Source organism: Mauremys reevesii, linkage group 1, assembly GCF_016161935.1.
Source record: "Mauremys reevesii isolate NIE-2019 linkage group 1, ASM1616193v1, whole genome shotgun sequence".
Lineage (NCBI taxonomy): Eukaryota > Metazoa > Chordata > Testudines > Geoemydidae > Mauremys > Mauremys reevesii.
Window position 1 is genome coordinate 189,293,099 of NC_052623.1, and position 21,927 is coordinate 189,315,025.

The window sequence follows — 21,927 nt, forward strand, 5'->3', positions numbered from 1 at the left end:
AGCTGGGTTTCTAAGCCACACCAAACAAGCCTTCACTGTGCATAAACTTCTCCGGTTGAGGTCCCACCGCAGGTGACCACAGCTAAGTTTCTCAGGCAGTCTGCTTTGCATGGGAGGGCGCACACAGACACAGCACCATGCAGGAGCATGCCAGTCTCTACTTACTGAGGGGCAAGACCGTGATGGGCGTGTTCTTCGGCCGCTTGCTCTCCTTATCAATGAAGTCCCCTGTCACCGTCTTCTCCCGCTCCGTCACCCGGCAGTTGTATTTGCCGCTGTCCTCCAGGCGGAGGCGGTAGATCTTTAGAACAAAGACATTGTCGCTCTCCTTGGCTACCTTGAGCTGCCCCAGCGCCTCGCGCTGGGCAAAGTCACTGTTGAGGACAGGCACGGCGTTGGGCCCCAGGCTGGCAATCAGGGAGCTGTTGAAGGCCCACGAGATGGAGAAGTAGCGTTCTGGGACGTTCTGTGCCTCCAAGATACACCGGAACTCCACAGGCTCACCCACTGTGTACGTCCGCTTCTCTGTCTCCAACCGGACACTGAACTCCTTATCTGGAGAGAGACAGACCAACGCGCAGCAGCGTCACTGCAGCACTGCATCTTTGGAGGGGACCCTCACCCAAGAGCCAGACTGGGTGGCAGGACACTTCCATGCTTCATTTTAACCCACTTCTCAGCCACCCCCACCCCCCCCCGTCCCACATGTACACTGCTTTCATGCCCCTGCGTCCCTCCCTGTTACCTCTGCCATTAACATACAGTCAACACAGTACTTAAGCAGGGGTGTACAGTGCATGCAATTGCTGCCTGGGAGAACACAGTTCATCTCACTCTCAGGAGGAGAAGCAGCCAGCTGCTTGGTGTGCAAAAGCTGCAAACACAGTTAAACCAGGAGTAGGGGAGAGGAGGAATAGCTCATTTCTTCTCAGCGTTTTTATATTAGAAGTGCTGTTATGGTCAGAAGAATGACTCCAAAATATACTCTCTCAATTACCCTGAACCCTTATATAAAACTGTACAGACACCCCTTTGAAGTGAGTACAGTTCTGTTTTTCAGAAACTGGGATCAGAGCAGGGGGCAGGGGGTTAGGACACAAGAGGGGGTGCCGGGTCCGGCCGACACTTATGTCAGGCAGCTTCCGGAAGCAGCAGCATGTCCCCTCTCCAGCTCCTACGCAGAGGTGTGGCCAGACAGCTCTGCGTGCTATCCCATCCGCCGGCGCTATCCTCACAGTCCCCATTGGCTGCAGTTCCCGGGCAATGGGAGGTGGAGAGCTGGCACTTGGGGTGGGTCCAGCACGCATAGTCCCCTGGCTGCCCCTACACCTAGGAGCTGGAGAGGGGACATGCTGCTGTTTCTGGGAGCTGTACAGGGCCAGGGCAGGCAGGGAGCCTGCCACAGCCCCTCTGTGCCACCAACCAGACTTTTAACGGCCCGGTCAGCAGTGCTGACCGGAGCCAACAGGGTGTCTCTTCAACTGGACGTTCCGGTCGAAAACCAAACACCTGCAACCCTAGGATGTTCTATAATTGAGAAATCCTGCAGAAGGGAACATTGGTGCAGAGCCCAAGCCTCACTAGTGAGAGGAGTGCACTCCTGGGGAGTGGGAGGTCTCTGGACACTCCAAGGACACAGGCCAAAGAGATTAGCCACTTGCAGTAGGAAACATAGCATGATAGGAGGCCTGTTTTTGGAGGCCTTTGTTTGCCAGAAGCTGGGAATGGGTGACAGGGAATGGATCACTATTACAGCACATCTATTGACATCTGTCCTTCCTACCAGCAACAAAGCTGTTCTGGTGACCCTCTTGAGAATGTTCTGCCACTGGTCACCTGAGGTTCCTCCCAGGAAACTGTTAACAAGATCACCTCAGATGATTAAACACACTGTGACAAAGCACAGGGAGAGAGCTGGATTTGGAGGTAGCCAAGGCCCACAACATCCATGGCTTTCTCCTGTCTAGTGTTAAGAATGACTCTAGCAAGAGGGCTTTCATGACTTTCCTAAGGATACTCTTCTGTAGCCAAACCAAACTTGCCTGATAGCAGCACACACAGGCAGCAAGGCAAGGAAGGCTGAGCTAGTCACCCACTGGCCTGCTCAATACCTGAGAAGTCTCTTGTAAGTGGAACTCTCACACATTCCCCGCTCTCTCCCTTATTGCAGCACCCACTGCTCCTCCTGATACCTGTCCAAGAGAAAGAAAACCCTGCAAATACTAACCAGTAGCTTGGATGTTGACGGTGGTGCCCTCGGAGCGCTTGCGGGTCATGGCGTACCAGGACTTGTCAGGGTCCTGGATCCACTCAGTTGCCTCGCAGTAGAACTCGCCCTGGTCCAATGGCTGGAGGTTGTAGACTGTGAGCTTGGAAGTGGTCTCTCCCACCTTGTCTAGGCGGACATCGCCGGTGGCCTGCCTCTGCGCGTAGGTGCTGCCCGCCCGCAGGACGAAGTCGCGGCTCAGGGAGATCACCTCCACTGGAGGCTCGCCCACTTTCTGGCGGTACCAGGAGATGGAGAGGTGACTGTGTTGGGCTGTACTCTTAGACACTTCGCATTTCAGCTCCAGAGAGTCGCGCTCCACTTTGTTTAGTGTCTGTGGAACTGAGGTCACCCGCAAGGAGTCTGGAATAACTGCAATAAAGAGAATGAAGACAGGGAGGAGATGAGAAAAAACAAATCTTTAGCAGTAGCGGCATTAAGAAACCTCTGAGCCAAGGGAGCGACTAAAGGCTGGATTCTTTAAAGGAGCACTGGGAAGAAGGTTTCTATTTACAGTTCCAGTGACTCAGACATTAGAGATGGAAAGCCCTATTAGGCCACATCTAGTCCTCCCCAAAGCCTTCAGCCCATGCAGATTGTTACTGACAGCATACTTTCTGGTGCTTCGTTTAGTCTACTGCTAAATGCCCCCAAGCTACCATACAGAGGGGCCTTCTATCACTTCCCTTGGGTTACTGTCGCGTAGCTTAATAGATCCTACTTACTGTCGAGGGCACTTATCAGATGCAGCCTACGTTGTCCTCTTAATTCCATGCCTTCACTCTTTGTCATACACCTCTGGACCACCCTTAATAATCACTCCCCCCTCTCAAAATATTTATACATCATTGCTAGGGCCTTTGCCCCCTATAAGTCATTGTTTGGCCAAGTAGACATATTTAAGATCTTTCAATTTTCCCCTCTTAAAAAAAGTCAGGAGACAATTCTTCTCTCCCTTATTTATGTCTGTCCACATTTTAACTCCCTCAGCAAAATGGCGTTACTGCATTTAGAGGACGCTGGCTCCTCTGAGGGCAGCAGTGCAACCACACAATAGTCAACTGCCTGTGTCCTCCTCAGACAGACAGACATCAGGGAATTGGCAATAAGGCTATTAGACACATGTCAAGTTGATTTAGCAAATGGACAGGAAATAAATGCCATGTATCCCATTAAAAAACAGGAGTCATTTCACCACTATCTATTTCTACAACAAAGATTAGCCATGAGAGGGAAACACAGGGAGAACCAGAGAGAGGGAAAGATAATTAACAAAACAGGCAAAGAGTCCAACTTGGAGAGAGAAAAATCTGTTTGCACAGAACCCACATCTTCTGGCTACTTAACAACAAAATTTCTCCCACACCTCTCCTGGCCCTCCTTTCCCTGTATGCCAAAGGCATGAGGGAGATGGGAGAAGACCACTGGATTTGAAGCGGCATTAATGCCAAGCTCAAAAGCACAAAAACATGCAAGGCAATGCAGGGGTATCATATTAGTACTTACATCTACTTTTGAATTCATTTTTTAGAAACAGACTATTTCAAGTTGACACGATCCTGTTTTAAAAAGGGAAAGGTTTCTAGACTGTCTGCAAAAGCAAAGTACCAAAGATGAACAAAAGGCAGAGTGGTAACAGAGTTATCTTCTGGAGCCTACAGATGGGCAGCACCAGTGACTCTGCTGCTGCTCATAGCTTTCATAAGTACCAGCAGAGTGAAATTAACATGTGTCTGGCCAGTTCTACGGCCAATACTGTGAGTTGCAACCAGTCAGACACTGAAGTTATCTGTGGGTGAGGACTCAAATAATGAGAAAGGGGAGGGATTAGCAAGGAGGTGGAGAAAGTGAGGGAGAGAGAACGTCTCCTGTCCAGCAGGGAGAGGGGAGGTGCTTCCACAGTCATCGACTATTTACTAGCCAGGGACTTATGAAAATAGAAGCCCCACAAACAGGGACAGTACCATGGTAGAAATCCCTTTCTTACCAGGTCACTGCCCCGGGATATCAGCAGCAATGCTGACCCTCTTCCCCCATCCTCCCATTATTTTCTCACACATTGCCCATTAGGTAGCAGGTGTCCGACAGATTTTTCAAGTCCTGTCCTACCCAGGTGTCTGAGAGTGAATTAGTCGGTTTCCCCTTGCCTTTAAGCTCAGCAATGACCATGACAGGCAGCAACTAACTTATTCACCACTCTTTCTTGATGAGATTTAAATTTCTCATTTAAAACCCATCTGAATAAATTTCCAGAGCAGCTCAGTTCCTTGTCTCTGCCCTGCAGTACTGGGGCTCTCTTGTAACTGTTTTATATTATTAAATAAATTAAATCTGATTGTCATCTTGCTCAAGTCTCCTTCCTGCTGTGCTGCCTCAAAGGAGGATAGCTTTGCTACACTGGCCTCCAAGGGATACAGATCAAGGAGTGGAAATGGTTTTGAGAAAAAAGCACAGGACACTTCTCCACTAACTGTGACCACTGCAGTACCTCATGTTATCACTTTCCCTAGTCCTTCCTTTACCTAGGTATTTCCATATTTATAACACATCCATCACTGAGCTTCGAGGGCTCTGCATACCCCCCATTACGACATTCTTGAGTCCCCATACAACTTTGCCAATGCACCTCAATCCTGACCAGCTAAATACACTGCTATTCCACTCCCTGCCTATGAGGGCTTGTCTGCACTTACGACGCAGCTGCTTAGAGAAGACACTACTTCCGTTGATGCCATCAGTGTACCTCCCACCTGCCCGCGAAGCAGTAGCTATGTTGATGGAAGAAGCCCTCCCGTTCACACAGCGCTGTCTACATGTTGCTCAGGGTTGGGGATTTTCCACATTCCTAAGCGACGTGCTTATACTGACAAATTTGTAGTGTGGACCATGGCTTAGTGAAAGCCACTGCAAGTCCTAACATACAGGAGTCGCTCATTCCGCGAAGTGAGCCAGATTACACTCAGTTAGGGTGCACGGGCTGGGTCTATAAAGTTTGGGTCATGCTCTCCCCATACACTACAGCAGATCTCCCACTGAAAAAAAAACAGGTGATGTGTAAAAAAAGACGGATGCTAAACTTTTATATTAGTAACCACACTTGAAGCTACTGTTGCATTTAACATCAATGGGAAAAGGACAATACAGGGCACTTCTAGGACCATGTGCGTCCGTTGTTTATTAAGCCAGAACATCAATGGACCTGATTCCAACAAGAATGCTGCAGTGAGGAACAATGGTGAGGGAATAAAGGCAGGACACAGCGACAAGGCAGCTGGGCAGCATATTAAGGGGAGCAGGGAAGAATACAAGACCAGGTGGCTGGGCAGCATGCCCAAGAGAGAAAGGCAGCAGAAAATCATGTGCACAGGGAGGGAGGACAAGGACCAGGCAAGAGAGGAAAGAGGGGCTAGGCAGCAGAGAAGTGTGTACAAAGGAGCATGGACAGAGAGATTAATCAAACTGATTGAGATCTCCTACTGCCATTCTGGAGCCAAAAGATGCTTGGAATTGCTAGAGTAGACAGTGTCAGTTTTTTTATTGGAAAAAAAGCAAGACAGCTAAAAATACAGTGCTCCCTAATATTTTCCATGCCGGTAGTTAACATCAGGAGGTATATAAACCACGGAGAGGAAGGGAGATGGTCCCTGAGGCACTCTCAAAGACACGGTCCATATTATGGAAAAGTTTGAGAACCAGTGTAATAATAGGAGCTGCCACTAGGTGGTGTCAAGATTTCTGCAAGAATTGTGTCTAGGCAAGAGATTCTGGTAAAGCCCCTCTGCCCGACTTTAAAGATGAGGAGTGCTGCTGAGACAAATGCTTTAGCTTCTCTTGCATTTGGATAAAAATATCCATCTCTTCCCAATAAATCTGGAAACAAACTCCATTCACAAAAGCATCTAAACACTCCACAGAAGTGTAAATATTAGCCCTCTGTGGGATAAAACATTAACCCTATTTCACAGCTAGGAAACTGAGCCACTGAGAGGTTAAGAGACTAGTTTAAGGTCTCACAACAAAGTTAGTTGCAGAACTGGGATTACATATGAGTTCCTGGCTCTACTGCCTGTGCTTAAATCACAAGACCATGGCATCTCTCGGATATTAATCTCAGAAGAGAAGAATATCATGTATTTTGCTACCAACCCCATCTGCAGCAGCGCCTCTCGTCCCATGCTGAGACATTGGCTCGGTACTGATGGAGCTATGGCCACCAGAATGGCCATTCTTCCACATTTTCTCTCGGGACTCCACAAAAGATAAGTCATCTACAAAATGAGGTGCGACCATGTGATCTGCACACCAGAGGGAAACCGGGAATTTACCAACATTTTATGGATTTAGGCAAATCAATAAACCTCAACTTCCCCCTCTGTAAAATGAGGATAATGCAACTCTAGAAGCAGCGTAGGTTGGTGGACAAGACACTGGACTTGGAGGCAGGTCAGAGGCAGAACCAGGTATTGAACTCATATTTCCTGCGGGTGACTGTGGGCAACTCACTTCACCTTTCTGCGATTCCATTTTCCCTCCCACACTTTGCTGTCCAGGGCAGGGACTCTCCTTACTGTGTGCATGAAGTGCCTAGCACGCTGGGGGCCTGATCTCAGTTGGTGGTCTATGGGTGCTATTGTAATACAAATAAACTGACAACCACCATCACCTCCAGTCTTCTGCAATATAATTACTTAACGTTTTTACTAATCTTCAAGATCTTTGACAAACACAGTGTAAAAGTGGTATGTACTCTAGGACACTATCCCAGGTCCATGGCTGCATATTCCATATAGCATGGATGGGTCTGAGTTTGCCAAGTGCTAAGCAAGGACTATTTAGCCAAAACATAACCTTTCTTCCCTACTCCTTGGAAACCACTCTCTGCCTGAGGAATACTGGGGAATTAATGTGAGTTCAGTTCCCATCTGGCCCATTACATCCTGCTGCCCCACAACAATCCCATCTCAGATTTACTAACCTCCTCCCTGATCTCTCAGGCTGTGCTAGCAAGATACAACCAAGCTGTTCAAGATGAACTGTAATCCGAACACCAATTTAGAGGGCACAGACATAGGCTGAGTCACCTTATTAACCACAGCATAATACAACTGGCACAAAGATTTAACATTTAGTTCTTAGCCCCTGAAAACTGCTCACCCTTCTGTGACCACCAGAGATGTCCCACAGTGCAACACTCTGTGACGTCATGGACATCAAAAGAGTTTGCAGTAGTATGAGAATAATTGGAAGGACACTATTCCTGGGGTCATTCTGTGCAGAAATCCGTGCTTACCTCTGCTCTGAGGCTAGCTTTACAGTTTGCCTTAATGGACTTCATCAGCCCTCACCACTCTAAAATGAGAGCCATGAGGGATGATGTAGCTGCCTTATAATGGCAGAGAGGTTCAGAGGAGACAGGGCTCTGGCATTTGAAGTACCTCAAAGTAAGCAGCAGGCATCAGACACAGCTGCCTGCTCCTGCCTTTCTCAGACACAATCCATACATCCATGGTATTGATTTCCATTCTACACAGTATCCAAAGACTTGCGTACATGTAGGAGGGACGGTGTGGAACGAGAGATACCTAGATTAGCATTGTAATCCTCTCAGCCCTTGTTTCTGGTAATTAGTTGTTTGCGTCAATCTATACCAGCTATAGCACAGCAGACAAAACTACTGCTCCCCCTCCCTAATCAATCAAAAGACATACGCACTGCCTACAGCAGTGGGGAAAACAGCTGCTTACATGGAGAATGCGATAAACTCCCTAGAGGTCCCCGCTGAGAGTGGACAAGATTGAGCAGAACATTCTACAGGGACATGCACCTGGATTGATTTTTTTGTTTTGTTTTTAAAAGTACAGCCCAACCAAACAAAGATGGAACAGGAAAAGCTGGGCAGTTAAAAGAAAGCGTTGTTCCTATTTCTGATGAACTAAAGTAAAACTGTCTTCACATGCAACATGAGTCCCAACTTCGCTTACACTTCAGAACCCCATAATCCATGGAAGCCGCGGCCAATGGGAGCTTCAGGGGTGGTACCTGCAGGCAAGGGCAGCATACAGTGGAGTCGCATGCCCTACCCCACCCCCTGGAGCCCCTGCAGGACATGCTGGCCACTTCCAGGAGCAGCAGGGGCAGGCAGGGAGCTTGCCTTAGCTCCGCGGCACGCCGCTGCCACCCTGGAGCCGCTCGAGATAAGCGGCGCCAGGCCGGAGCCCGCACCCCAACCCTCTGCTCTGAGCCCGCTAATCCTCTGCCTTGAGCCCCCTGCCACATTCCTCCCTGCACCCCTGCCCTGAGCCCCCTCCTGCATTCTGCAACCCTCCCTGCACCCCAACCACCTGCCTTGAGCCCCCTGCTGCACCCCGCACCCCTCCTGCACCCTAAACCGTTGCCCTAAACCCCTTCCTGCACACCACACCCTCTCCCACACCCCAACCCCCTGCCCCAGGCCCTGCATACAATTTCCCTACCTAGATATGGCCCTTAGGCCAAAATGTTTGCCCACCCCTGCCATAATCTTCCTACCCCAATCTGGTCTTCCAGAGTCTGGAAACACTGAAAAAACCCTAACGCAGCAGAATATGGTAGGATTATACAAGGTAAGAATTGTCACACCAAAACCACCGATTGTGCATTGAGCTGAGTACCCAGCCTCCTCATTGTACCAAAGCAGACCACCAGGCCATCAAGCCTAGTATTCTCTAACAGCATTGACACTGGACACTTTATCCCTTTTTTTTTTTTAAACCCCTCGCTTCTCTACAATGCTATTCCATGGGGTATAGGAGGGACAATTTCTCCCCAATCTGGTAATTAGCTTAATACCTGAATGCAGACACATTTCATTTGATCATAGCTACCACATTATATATTGTGCATTTCCCTACACACATGCAAACCTAACTTTAGAGTTAGGCTATTGAGACAATTAACCCTCAAGTAGATTAAATAACTACACAATTATCATATGGAACACCTAAGCATGAAAAACTTGTATTGACCTGTTAAGGGACTTAGAATATTCTATTAGCCTTACATTCATGATTCAGTGAATGATAAGGTCATGTGAAAATTTACCTTGCAGGTCCCAACAGCCCTAACTTTGACTAGCAAATACATTTAGGAACTCTTTCAGTATGTACATCACTAACATATGTGTAAGTTGGACTACGTAACATATAGTATTAATGATATAAATGCAGAGTCATAAGTATGTCTTGTGGGAGACTTAAGATTATTGGAGTGTTCAAGGTGAATTATCATTAACTGAACGCATAAATAATAGAGTATTTGTGTAAATTACCTTAATTAAGAGATCATTTTGATCCTTTAGCACTTAGGTTGCCAAAGAAATGAATATATCCCTTATGCATAAACTAAAGAACTATCAGCTTAAAAAAACTAACTGTGCAAGTTTTCTGTCTAGAATTTCCTTTTTCTAATAAGTAAGGAACCCTGAAAAGCGGAAGTCTGGTTGGCACGGGGAAATGTACATGCTTGGTGCACAGTTTTCTCTATAGTGATCAGTTCCCCTGTGCTGTGCAGCAGAGGCTTGCTGGATTGACATTCTGTACCCATGCACTTTGGAGGTATGCAGCAGCAAGGCTGCCCTTCAGCACGCTGGCCTCCAAAGGCCAGAAGAACAGGAGCTCTACATCTCACGCGCCTCCCAAAGTGCACCAGAGGGGAGCCCTGCTGAAAGGTCTGCAGGACAGGAGCTCCCTTTCTTCACTTCTGAGGGGTTGGGTGCCGCTAAGCTGCCTACCTTGCGAAGCAGTTGGACCTTGGAGCTCTCCTGAACCGGGACCATCTCCTGCAAAACTCCCTCCTATCTGGCCCCAGGACCTATGTGTAAAATGTCACGATTGAATTTTGGTAAGTAAAGTTTTATCCATCCATGTGTGATGACTGCCATTTTCTCTGTGACTGAGATGGAAATATTAATGAGGAGTAATGGGGTGGGTTTTGGAATATTTTGTTCATAAAAGCCCAACCTTATGCATGAGTTTTGCATAGAGCCAGAAGAGTGTTACAAAACAGTTCTTAGAAGTCTGAACGGAAAACAATGCTGCTTTTAAAACAAAACAAAAGAACACACCACCCTCACAAATACTCAGCAGATTCACTTCAAACGCTCACAAAAAGTTCAACTTGTATTCTGAGTGCAAGTGGTGTAATTTTGGTGATGGTCAAAAACTTTGTTTTCATTCCTAGCAAGGAAGGTTTAAACCTTGGCTCTAACTGAAATAGCTGAATTATGGAGTCATTATCAATTCCTTCATTATGGCAAAAAAGGACTCCACTATTGGGGAACCACCATTATCACTTACAATAATGTTACTGCAGCATTCCATGGCAACAGTAAAATAATGCTGCAGTTTATTTTTTTATTTAAAGGGCAGGGCGGTACCTATTCAATTTCTGGCAAGGGGCAATGGGGATTGAAGAGTTAAGTGAAACAGCATGACAGTTGTTTCACAGCAGTAGTGATAAATCCTCAGATTACTATAGCATCCCTGTTTGTGCATTAATGACTGATTGGAATGTTTACCTCAATAGAAATGCATCAAAGCAACTGCATGAGTTCATATAGCCAGCAGGGAGGGAAACAGGAAAAAAGAGGGGAGGAAAGGATAAATCAGTGACATTTTTTTAAAACAGAAAATTAGGTCAGCCTTTGACTCAAGGCCTGCACTCCTCCTCACATGATGCACAATCCCTTAGTCACGCACTCTACCTGATCCACACGCTTGTCAGAGACGGTTTCTTACACTCAAGGGATTCAACAGGAGACTGCACTGAACAGTCTGATCCAGCTCAAGAAATCAGAAGGTTCTTTGCTGAAGAGAGGCCCATGAGCTGTGCACTCACCTGTTAACGGTCCAATGCTGTAACACAACAGATGCTCACCTGCCACCAGCAGGTCAGAACAATTCCTGCCAACACTTGGGTGGACAGAATGTGGATACGCCTTTTTACAATCCACTGACATATTAGACTAGGAGAGCTTGCAGCAAGGACAGTGGAGAAACAATAAGCAACCAACAACAGTCTCACTGGCACCTAGGGGCCCCAACTAAAACCGGAGCCCTATTGGGTCCTGTGCCAGGCACCATATATACACACAGTAAGGAATAGTCCCTCCCTTAAAGAGCTTTCAATCTAAACAGACCACACAGACAAAAGGAAGAAAAAAGTTTATAGCTGGCACTTCTCTCCCACATCCATGAATGGCAGGCACACCTTCCGAGAGAAATTTAGATAAAGCCAGTGCCCCCTTCTGGAGCAGTGTTAAGTAATCCCAGAAGAACACTCAGGGATACTCAGAGACCATATAGGCAACTTATGCAAAGCCCAACGGCTGTGTGTAAGCGTTTTTAATATGGAAATAAATCCACAAAGCCCTAACATCTTCCTTGACAGACTGGCAGGAGCTACTTGTTTAAGTTTCCACCAGATATAAACTTGCAATTGATCAGCTGCATTTGTACACTACCATCACGTGACAAGCTACACTGGATGCCCCATGAGTTGCATTTGGCTCATACTCTGGCTTCTCCTCTATTAGTATGATCACACAGTGCACTAATGCCCTGACAACACAGAGCCATGCGCGTGCTCCTGGGAGGTTTCTCCCACTGATGAGCAATGGCTGCATTCAAAGCTTTGCCCTACTTCCCTTGAATGCCTCCGACATGTAGTGCAGCAGGTGCTGGGAGGCAGGGGGTCAAAAGCAACATTTATGCTCAACAGCAGCCACAGCTTTTCCAGTTCACTTAACACAGCAGCATCTCACTCCCCTCTTCCCAGCTTAGGGAGCTATTATTCCACAAGGAGTCTCCTAGAGGGGGAAAAGGACAAAACAAAAAACTTGTCCTTCCTTCTGTGCCCATGCCAATGGCACAAAAAGAGCATGTCTGGTTATTAAGGCTGCTAAGTTGGGCACAGCAGTTCAAGTGACCCAATAAAGAAATCTGGGGAAGGGGCCATGGCGAAGGGAGAATGTGGATTGGCAGAGGAATCTCTGAATCATCTCTTGCTGGCCTAGCAAAAATAAACTGAAACATCTGAGGAATTAACCCTGAGGCAGAAGCATCTAAAATGATAAGAGATGCCTGGCAAGCAGAAATTGTCAAAGGGCAGGTGTGTCGCCCATCCCTGGGGACACAATCCTATGGGAGGGGCAATGGCAGAGGTAGGGGTGTGTAAGTAAAATTCATTTAACCCAGGGGTTCTCAGCTCACGGCCCCCTCAGTTTACCTGGGGGGCCGTGAGCTGTCAGCCTCCACCCTCAAGCCCTGCTTTGCCTCCAGCATTTATAATGGTGTTAAGTCATATAAAAAGTGTTTTTAATTTATTTGGGGGTGGGGGTTGCACTCAGAGGCTTGCTGTGTGAAATGGGTCACCAGTACAAAAGTTTGAGAAACACTGACTTAACCCCTCTGAGCTGCACTGAACTGTGAACTAGACCCTCTGCAGCAGGACAGCATAGAAGCCAGCCTACTGCAGGGATGCATGCATATGTCTTTTAGAAGGGAAAGGTACATGACAATCAGGGCCGGTGCAACCATTTAGGAAAACTAGGCGGCCGCCTAGGGCGCCTAATGGTTGGGGGCACCTAAAAGCCCGCTCAGGCGAGGAGGTGGAGTGGAGGTGAGCTGGGGCGGCGCACGGGGAGGGCCGCCCACAGTAACGGGGGGGCGCACAGGGGAACTGCTCCCCGCCCCAGATCACCTCCATTCTGCCTCCTCTGTAGAGCGCACAGCCCCCGCTCTAAGTTTCCTCCAACTGGCACCGCAAGCCTGGGAGGGGAGGAGAATTAGAGCGGCACCGGCGTGCTCAGCGGAGGAGGCGGAGCCAAGGTGAGCTGGGGTGGGCTCCCCAGGCGGGGTTAGCTGCTGCAGCCAGGGAGAGGGGGAGTCTCCCTGGGCAGGGTTAGCTGCTGCGGGGGTGGCAGGCTCCCCGGGTGGGGGACTGGGTTAGCTGCCGTGGGGGGGTGGGGTTAGCTGGCTGGGGGGGTGGGGCAAGGTGGAAGTTTCGCCTAGGGCGCGAAACTTCCTTGCACCGGCCATGATGACAATGGCATACAGAGCATCAAGAACAAATCCTAAAAGGGGTATGATAGGATTAAATTAGCCAAGCAAAACAGTAGGCTGAATAACAAGGGAAGGGTTTGCTACCATAAGGGTTATAATGATCTCTCACGCTGACTGCATTATGGAAAGATGGTTTCTTCTCCAGAATAAAGGAAGAGACCTGCTTTTCAAGCAAGCCCTCTTCCCAAAACTCCTTAAAAAGAGTCCTTTGTGCTTCACATTTTGCACGTGTGCACTGTAGGAATAATTAAGATACAGCTCTTAGACGGGCATGGCCTGAATAAAGGAATAACTAGATGAGATTCTAGGTCTCATGTTATACAGGAGGTCAGACTAGATCAGGGCTTCTCGAGCTTTTCAGGCTGACAACCCCTTATTTGCAGCAAACATTTGTTGCAACCCCCTTACATTTGCTATGAAAGCAAAAGTAAAAACTGTCCCGGCAATAACAATGTTAAGCCTATATAATTTGTGTGCGCATTTCAAGGGGTTGCGAGAATGCTTGACCTTGAAGGATAAGGGTATGCAGGGAGTGGGGGAGCGAGATTCTTATGTTTTAGACAATAATAAAATTGTCAACGTCTCACAACCTGCCACCCCTTATTACCTTATGTGAGCCCTTGGGGGTTACAACCACCATTTCAGAAACACTGGACAAGATGATCTAATGGCTCCTTTTGGCCTTAACAACCTATGAATCTATAGGGCCAACAGCAATTTTGCCTCAAAAACTGAAGGGAGAGCCAAGCTTGGGATACGACTTTTATGAGCATTATTATTACTGATTATTTGTATTACAGCAGCACCCTGAGACTCCAACTGAGATCAGAGACCAATCATGCTAGGTGCTGAACAGATACAGAGGCTGCACCTAAGTGTTTGGTTATAATTTGACAAGAGACAAAAAAGATGAGAGGGAAACGGATACAAAAAAGGGGAAGGTGCTTGCCCCATGTCACTACACAGGTCAGTGGCAGAGCTGGGAAGCGAACCCACATTTCCAGTGTCAAAATTCAAGGCCCTATCCACTCACCCATATTGCCTCCACAAGCAGCATCACAAAACTACTTTCCTATTGTTCACACAAGACTAGAGTCCTTTGGAATTTACTATGCGCTGCTACGTCTTTGGCAAAGACTGGGGAGCGAGCAACAACCAGCATCAACAGAGCTCATGAAAGGCAGCTGGACACCAACTTCCCCATGCAGTCAATAGGCATGCAGAGGTCTTAAGATTCCTAGGGAGGCAGAGTTAACATGCTGGAGTTTTGCCAGGCCAGGGAGGGGAGAGAAGAACAGAGTTGAACCTGAACCTGCTTGTCTTTCAAATGGCAGCTAAGGGTGGGTCAGGTGAAGGTGATGGCGAAAATCTTTAAATCTGAAACACACACATGTACTGGGCATTTAGAAATTATTTTACTTCCACTAATAGTTTTGTTTAAACCTTAAAAATGGTTTGTAACGTAGGATTCCATGAACACGTCTTCACAATGCAACATACCATTTTCTGAATGGCAAGGTCAGTGCTTGTTGACGGGTTTTCTTTTTTTTTTGTATTCCGTCGGTGCCGATTTTGGGAGCTCAAAATTGTTGCTTTGAGCAAACTTCACTTCAATGAGCAAAGGGAAAAGTCAGAGATGACTCCATGGCTCTCTCAATCATAATGAGCACATGCTGCGCTACTGCATTAAAGAATTAGGATAAGTACAGCAATCTGACACAGATTCTCAAATAACAGCACCAGACCGTACTAGTGTCAGCAGATGTAACCAGGTGATGGACATCAGGACAAATATATTTTCATGAGCTTCTTTCTGTTGTTCTTCCAGGATTTCACCTTCTCTGACCAACTGATAACAGCCATACTCTTAGTGAAGTTCTTCACACTCATTTTCCGACATACAAAATGCTCAGTACTTGAAAACCTTAATCTTGCTGCATTCTGACAGGCAGCTAGTTTGCAGTTCACAGCTGGTTGATTTTTTTTAATGGATAGGTTGTTGAGAGCATACTGGGCAGCCTTCATGTATACTCTGGCTGTTCCAAAGAATACTCCGTCTCTCTCTGAGGTGTGACTTTCATTCCGACCTTTCCTGAGCTAATTGGATATAATCCCAAGGAACAGGCTTCCATCATCAACTTGTTTTCTTTGCAAAGGGTACAGCCCACAAGGTTTAAGCCGCACCAATTCTGATATTTTGTCAACTGTTTCACAGACATACTGGTATTAATTTCTTAATTTAGACGACTAAGGAAAGAAGCTGCTCCCTTCATGAGTTTGTTAAAGATTGCTAACAATGATATGGTTGTCCGATGGGAAAATAGATGGATCTCAGTCACAGGGGTTTGGAATGACTGAGACAGGCATGTGAAACAATCTGTGTTGTCACTGCTTGTAAAGTAGTAGCGCTTCAGAAGGTCATACTGGATGACAGCCCCCCTCAACAGCAAGATCAAAACTTAGCCAGGACCCACTAATGCGTTTCAAGATTTATTTTTTTTTGTATTAGGAGTCAGAAAAAATTCTTAAATGCTCTCTTCAGTGAGTTATTGCCAAATCAGTGGAATACGCCTATAGTGAAGTCTTCCTCACCAGACCCAGGGATGCTGGAGTAGCCTGGCAACTGTTGTTATGGGGGGAGGACGACATAGTACAAATATTTAACATAAGAAACACGCTTCATTCTTATCCCGCATCCAGCTCTTCACTGAATTTAAGTGAACCCATACTGATGCTTGGTTTATCCACAGATAACCTAACCGAGTTCTTCCACAATATGTTGTTATACTCAAGTGCTGCATCAATTTTAGAAAAATATTGACTCTGCTGTTCTAGCATTTGTCACTCGTCCATCCACTTGTCCCTTCCTCCCTGGTCTCCTGCTCACCAAAGGAAATGAGTGCCCTGATGAAGGCAGCGGCACAGTGGAAAGATAAAAGCTCCTTGCAAACATGGCCATCCAAAAGGGTCAGCAGGAGAGGTGCTCATATGCATGAGAGTTAAAGCTTTATATATTGAGTTAGATGTAAAAGCCAAATGCTTCAGTCACTTGCAAAATGCTGTGGAATGGTAGGTCTGCTACGGACCTGGAGAGCCAGGATGCATGCAGACTTGTTCAGATGCAGGATAGATACCTTCTGGAGCTTGCCTCCTAGTACCTGCCGTATATATTTCAAAAGTGCTAAAAACACATTCCAGATTAGAAAAACTCTTAAAATCAGTCACAAGTGAAAGTACTTATTAATTTAATTTATTGGTAAAAATGTTATTAAAGTGATGCCACTCACATACTGGCAAATAGAAAGATTTATATGTTGTTAGAGCTACTCCGCTCACCAACACCGGCTTCTGCAGAATCCAATGTTTGTTTGTTTTTTTAAAAACCTTCAGAATACAAACCGTACGTCACTGATGCAGTATCTTCCTGAGTCTGCAGACAATTCCAGTTGCTTCTGCTGCTGCTCATTTCAAAATTGCATCAGAGCACAAAAGGACCAGAATTCTGTCAGCTTCAGATATGCTATCCAGAACCCTGGGGTCAACAGTGAAACTGACAAGCATCAAACATTCCAGTCCATTACTACTTCTTGAGAAAGCTCAGAGCAGCAGCACCATCAAAAGACTGGAGTTTTAACTGATGATAGCAACCAGACGTGTGTGTGCGTGCATGTGTGCGCGCGCGCACGCAGTAGCAGTCTCTCCTTCGCCACGGCAACCAGGAGTCTGGGGTAGGCTGAGCATAATGGAAACACTTGTGCACCCTCCTCAATTCCAAGAAGCCAGAAGGCTCTTGGATAGAAGAGAGGAAACTTCTTTTCAGCAGTCAGAGGTGCCTGGAAGCGTCAAATTTATTAGACACTTCCCAGATTAAAAAGTCAAACGGCACTGTGGTGGGTCTCCTAAGGAGTACTCAGGAAAGGCACACTAATGGGAATCCCAGCTGCTTGCCAGGGCACTGCCCCTTGCCTACGCCCCCGACACCTCCATCCTGTGCATTGGTCTCTGGCTGGTAGTTGGCACTCTGGTTAACATACAGCTGGTAAATAATGTTTCAAGCTCTGAGAGTGCTTAATGTTTTGCGAGATTCAAGACTCATGTGTTTCACTCTCAGCTCTGTTGTTGACTCTCTATAGCAGTGGTTCTCAAACATTTGTCCTGGTGACCCCTTTCACACAGCAAGCCTTGGAGTGCAAACCCCACTTATAAATTAAAAACACTTAATTTTTATTTAATACCATTATAAATGCTGGAGGCGAAGTGGGATTTGTGGTGGAGGCTGACAGCTCACGACCCCCTACATCATAACCTCGTGATTCCCTGAGGGGTCATGACCCCCAGTTTGAGAATCCCTGCTCTATAGGACCTTGGTTAAGTTGTAACTACTCTGTGCCTCGGTTTCCCCTTCCCAACTACTGCATTAAGCTTACAAGCTTTACAGATGCCAGTTAAGTCCAAGATCTATGGCTGAAACCTAACGTATACAAGATGCAGAGCATATTAGGATGCTGACAGGATGCTCGTTCCCAGCCTCAGTCTGTACTGACCGCGGCTATGTCTACACTATGAGCTAGGGGTGTGATTCCCCCTGCCTGTGCACACAAGAGCTCCTGCAAGTATAAATGACAGTGCAGCCAAAGTAGCAGAGACAGTACTTGAAACGACAGGGTATGTACTCAGCATGGCTCAGCTGTGCCTCTGCTGCTGCGATCTGTACTACTGTGGCCAGTCACTGCTATTTCTACTTGCACTTCACAGTTGCCATTGTTTGTTGGGGAAGTGCTATTAAAACTATTGTGTGATACCCACCTGCCACATATTAAATATTAATAGTCTCCAGCCATTTGCCCCTGCTGCAGCTTGAAGCACTGGCACACACTGCCTTCTCTAAGGAGACAATCACTCAAAGTCACTAATTAGTCACCAAGCTGCAGACTATCCTGTATCGATTTCCAGAGGCAGTTCTCTGAGTCACAGGCTTTTGTGTCAAGACTGTCCTGAGAAGTTCTTCCCCCTAACCCTAAGGTCCTGCTCAGGCTACAGCTACGCTACGAGCGAGGGGTGTGATTCCCTGCTCATGTCCACGGACTCATGCTAGCTGGTTGAGAGCTGTCAGAGATACCAGAAGGCTCCCAGCAACATGTGGGCATGCTCTGAAATGGAAGGATATTCACAGTCTCTGCTCTGAGCAGAGCTGCGTAACATGTTTAAAATGGCAGGGGCTGCGTGGACTTCTGTCTACCGTTGGGCTCCCACAACAATGGAGTTGAACTGGTGGTACCCTAGTAAGTTTTGGTGGGGTTAAAAAGGCTAATGCAGCCACTGCCAAAAGGAAGGAAGACGCAGCCTATATGCCCACATACAGGGTCACTTTATACTTGGAAATCAGCTGACGTGAATACAGTCTTAGAGACTTAAAATTCCGCCTGTCCTGTAGACAGTCCTCTCCTCCTCCTCCCCCCCTCCCCAAGAACTCCGTTATTATTTAGTATTCATATTACCATAGTGTACTGGTCAGGATTGGGAGTATTTATACTGAGGCATGTACAGTACATTTCCAGCTCTCACATTCCATTGTTTTACCCCATATGCACTACTGGAACTTTAAATAACAATGAAAGGCAAATCAAATTTTAGGCCTTACATTACAGTTAAACTCCCTTAATAGTGTCGGAAAAAACCTCAGTTCTCGCTTTTTGTTTGGGTGCAGCAAAATCAAATACTTTATTATTTCTCCAGTAATTACAATGGAGGGAGAGAGTGCCATAGGACACAGGGTCGCCCCAGTCCTGGACAGGTCTCTCAACTGGTAAACAATTACAGCAGCATTTATACCTTTGTTACAGACAATTTCTAGCAATAATACAGACGGTAAAAAGAAACAATTGCATTTGTTTATACATAAGCCTTTCTGCTATCTTATTTGTCTCACTACTAGAAAAAGCAAGCCTGCATATTTGGTTATCAATGCAAGGTCGTAATAACTTTTTACACAGTTCGTTCGTCTGTCCCACACTATCTTTGCTTCTACAAGTCTCACGTCATTAGGGTTACAGTATGGCCTGACTCTTGCTAACTGACTGACATGCATTAAAATCCCCTTCAAATCCTTGTTAATTATTTCCCTGCTTCCACAATAGTGACCTTCAAAAGGAGGGGGGGGGGGGGGGGAAATGGGCGTGTGTCTTTTCCCACTTTCTGTTGTATAAGAGACATGAAAGATTGAGTTTTTTCCAAACCCTTTTTTCCTTTAAACGCATTAGAAATTCAGGTTCTTTTCTGCCCTAGCAGACTCAAGGGAGACTGAAGAACTAGTGGAATTATGACATCACAAGAGCCTGAGTAGAGGAATCAATAAGAGGAAGAGTGTTTTAGTCAGACTGTTAGAATGTGGTAGTCTTTGCTTGGTTTATCAACACTTACTAACACACACTTGGGAAAAAGACCTTTGTTAGAGACAGAACACCCCCAACTCTTTCAATTGAGATGTGAGAAGATTCCCAGTATACATCTGATACCCCAAACAAATCTTCCAGCAAAGCCAGACTTGCCCTTCTGGGTACTATTACTATTGTAAAGAACAAGCAGAAAACCCCCCACCTCTTAAAGAGCTTTCAATCCCCTTTTCAACACAGAAAGACAGAGAGCACAAACCCGTTTTTCTCAGAAATTCTTTGCTGATCACCTGAGGGCTTATTTCAGTATTTTAACATCTCACATGCCACAGATGTTCTGGATTCTCTAAAGGCTGGTGTATGCATAACACTAGCACTGGTTTAATGAAAATATGTTTTTAAAGTAATTTTATTTAGCCTGATGCAGACACTTCAAGTGGTTTATGACTGGCTTATATCATTTATTAAATAATGTTACATTGCTTATACGCCAGTTGTAAACCAATTGAATTGTGTCCATCAAGAAATCTGCAACAGTTTAACTAAAGTCACTTTGAAAACAGACTTTTGTTAAAATGGTGTAAATTACTCACAGAAAAGGCCTAAGCCTCACTGCATCACAAGATCTGACCTGCTCCAGTTTCTTGTAGAATTTTTTTATTGGTTAATTTACTTAATTTTTTAAAATGAATCACGCTCTCACTTTTAGGTCATCACTTCAAATCCATTCAGTGGCTACATGAAATGAGTTTGGGTAAACTTAATGCAATTCCTGGGAGAAGGACAAGTGTCTGCTATTATCTATTAAATTTCTACGGTGGTAGAAATGGTTTGACACTGCACCCCATATTCTTCACAGTCATATTATGATTTGATTATTGTATAATTATGCTACATTTTGTACAAGATAGGTCATGTGAGGTGTCATTGGAAAAGTTATATTTGTTGAATATGATTATCCTATTTGTATGCAAGTATAATTTTTGTATCCAAAGTTAGAAATATTGACTATATCTATATTTCAATTGTGCTTACTCTGGGTGACACTCACAACTATCCTTTCTGATACAACCAAGAAGCCAGACAGTTCTGATGGCCCATCAGCAAAGACAATGGACCCTGGAAGAACTTAACTTTTCTGTAAACATTCCAGACAGCCTGTAAGACTCATCAAGATATACAAGGGCATGTGACCAGGCCACATGACTCTGGACTCCATCTTGGGATTACATTGTTTTTCCAAATTGAGTTTGGGACAAAAGGGTTCCTGCCATATGTTAAAGCTATATAAGGCAGGGATTGACATCATCTGTGGTTCTTCACTCCCTACTCAAGAGGACTCCTGAACTGGGCAAAGTGCTGGACCCAGGCTAAAGGGATTTCTAGCCCATGTATGAAAACCTGGGGATTCCAAGCTGCAAAGCAAGTGTTGATTGTGCCTTAAGATTCTGCAACCTGCTTGTGTTATCAGCCAGGGTGAGAATTTGCTAATTTAGATTGTATCTTTCTAGTATTTTAGGCTTAGTTTGCGTTTTTGTTTATTTACTAGGTAATCTGCTTTGATCTGGTTGCTGTCACTTATAATCACTTAAATCTATCTTTATGTAATTGTTGAGTCTGAACTCTTTATGAACTGAAACTTAACTCAGACTACATGTCTCTGTCTGAAACTTTTAATCAAAGCTCTGACCTGCGAACTACTCATGACACCCCCCCTCCCCTTAAGTAGCCATCTCCCCTTTGTCTTTTTAAATTTACATTTTAACCTGTTTTATCCTGTAGAATCTTGTTTGATTATGCATGACCATTATAATCTGTTAATCACTTTGTTTACTTCTGTGTATAAATATTGATGCTCACCCCTAATAAACTTGCCACACTTACTCCGAAGCTTTGCTCTTAAGCTAAGGATGGTGTGAGCCCGTTGATCAACGAATTGTTGTCTGGTCTCTGACAGATCTCTGAGCCCTATACCAACTCCGCACAAACTCGGGTGCTGGAGAGGTGAGTAGGACTTGCTTTTTACCTAACATAATTAATAAACTTATTTTATGTTTTAATCTAAACCAGTGAGTTTGAAGTGAAGTGCTTGGGAATCTTGGCTCAGGGGCTGTAGCATTTCCTCTCCACATTGATGGGGAGGCGAATTGGATAATAAATGCATACTGGT

The 21,927-nt window shown here is 45.8% G+C and overlaps 1 protein-coding gene across 2 annotated transcripts in view; it reads right to left on the reverse strand.

Annotated features, from left to right (window-relative positions):
- IGSF3 (immunoglobulin superfamily member 3) overlaps window positions 1-21,927 on the reverse strand; it is a 150,561-nt gene that overhangs the window by 51,322 nt on the left and 77,312 nt on the right. For both annotated transcript variants that reach the window (XM_039546063.1, XM_039546072.1), the window contains exons 4-5: window positions 2,228-2,638; window positions 166-555 (exon numbers count right to left, since the gene is read on the reverse strand). In XM_039546063.1, coding sequence (XP_039401997.1) covers window positions 166-555; window positions 2,228-2,638 — 801 coding nt within the window. The remainder of the gene's footprint in view (window positions 1-165; window positions 556-2,227; window positions 2,639-21,927) is intronic.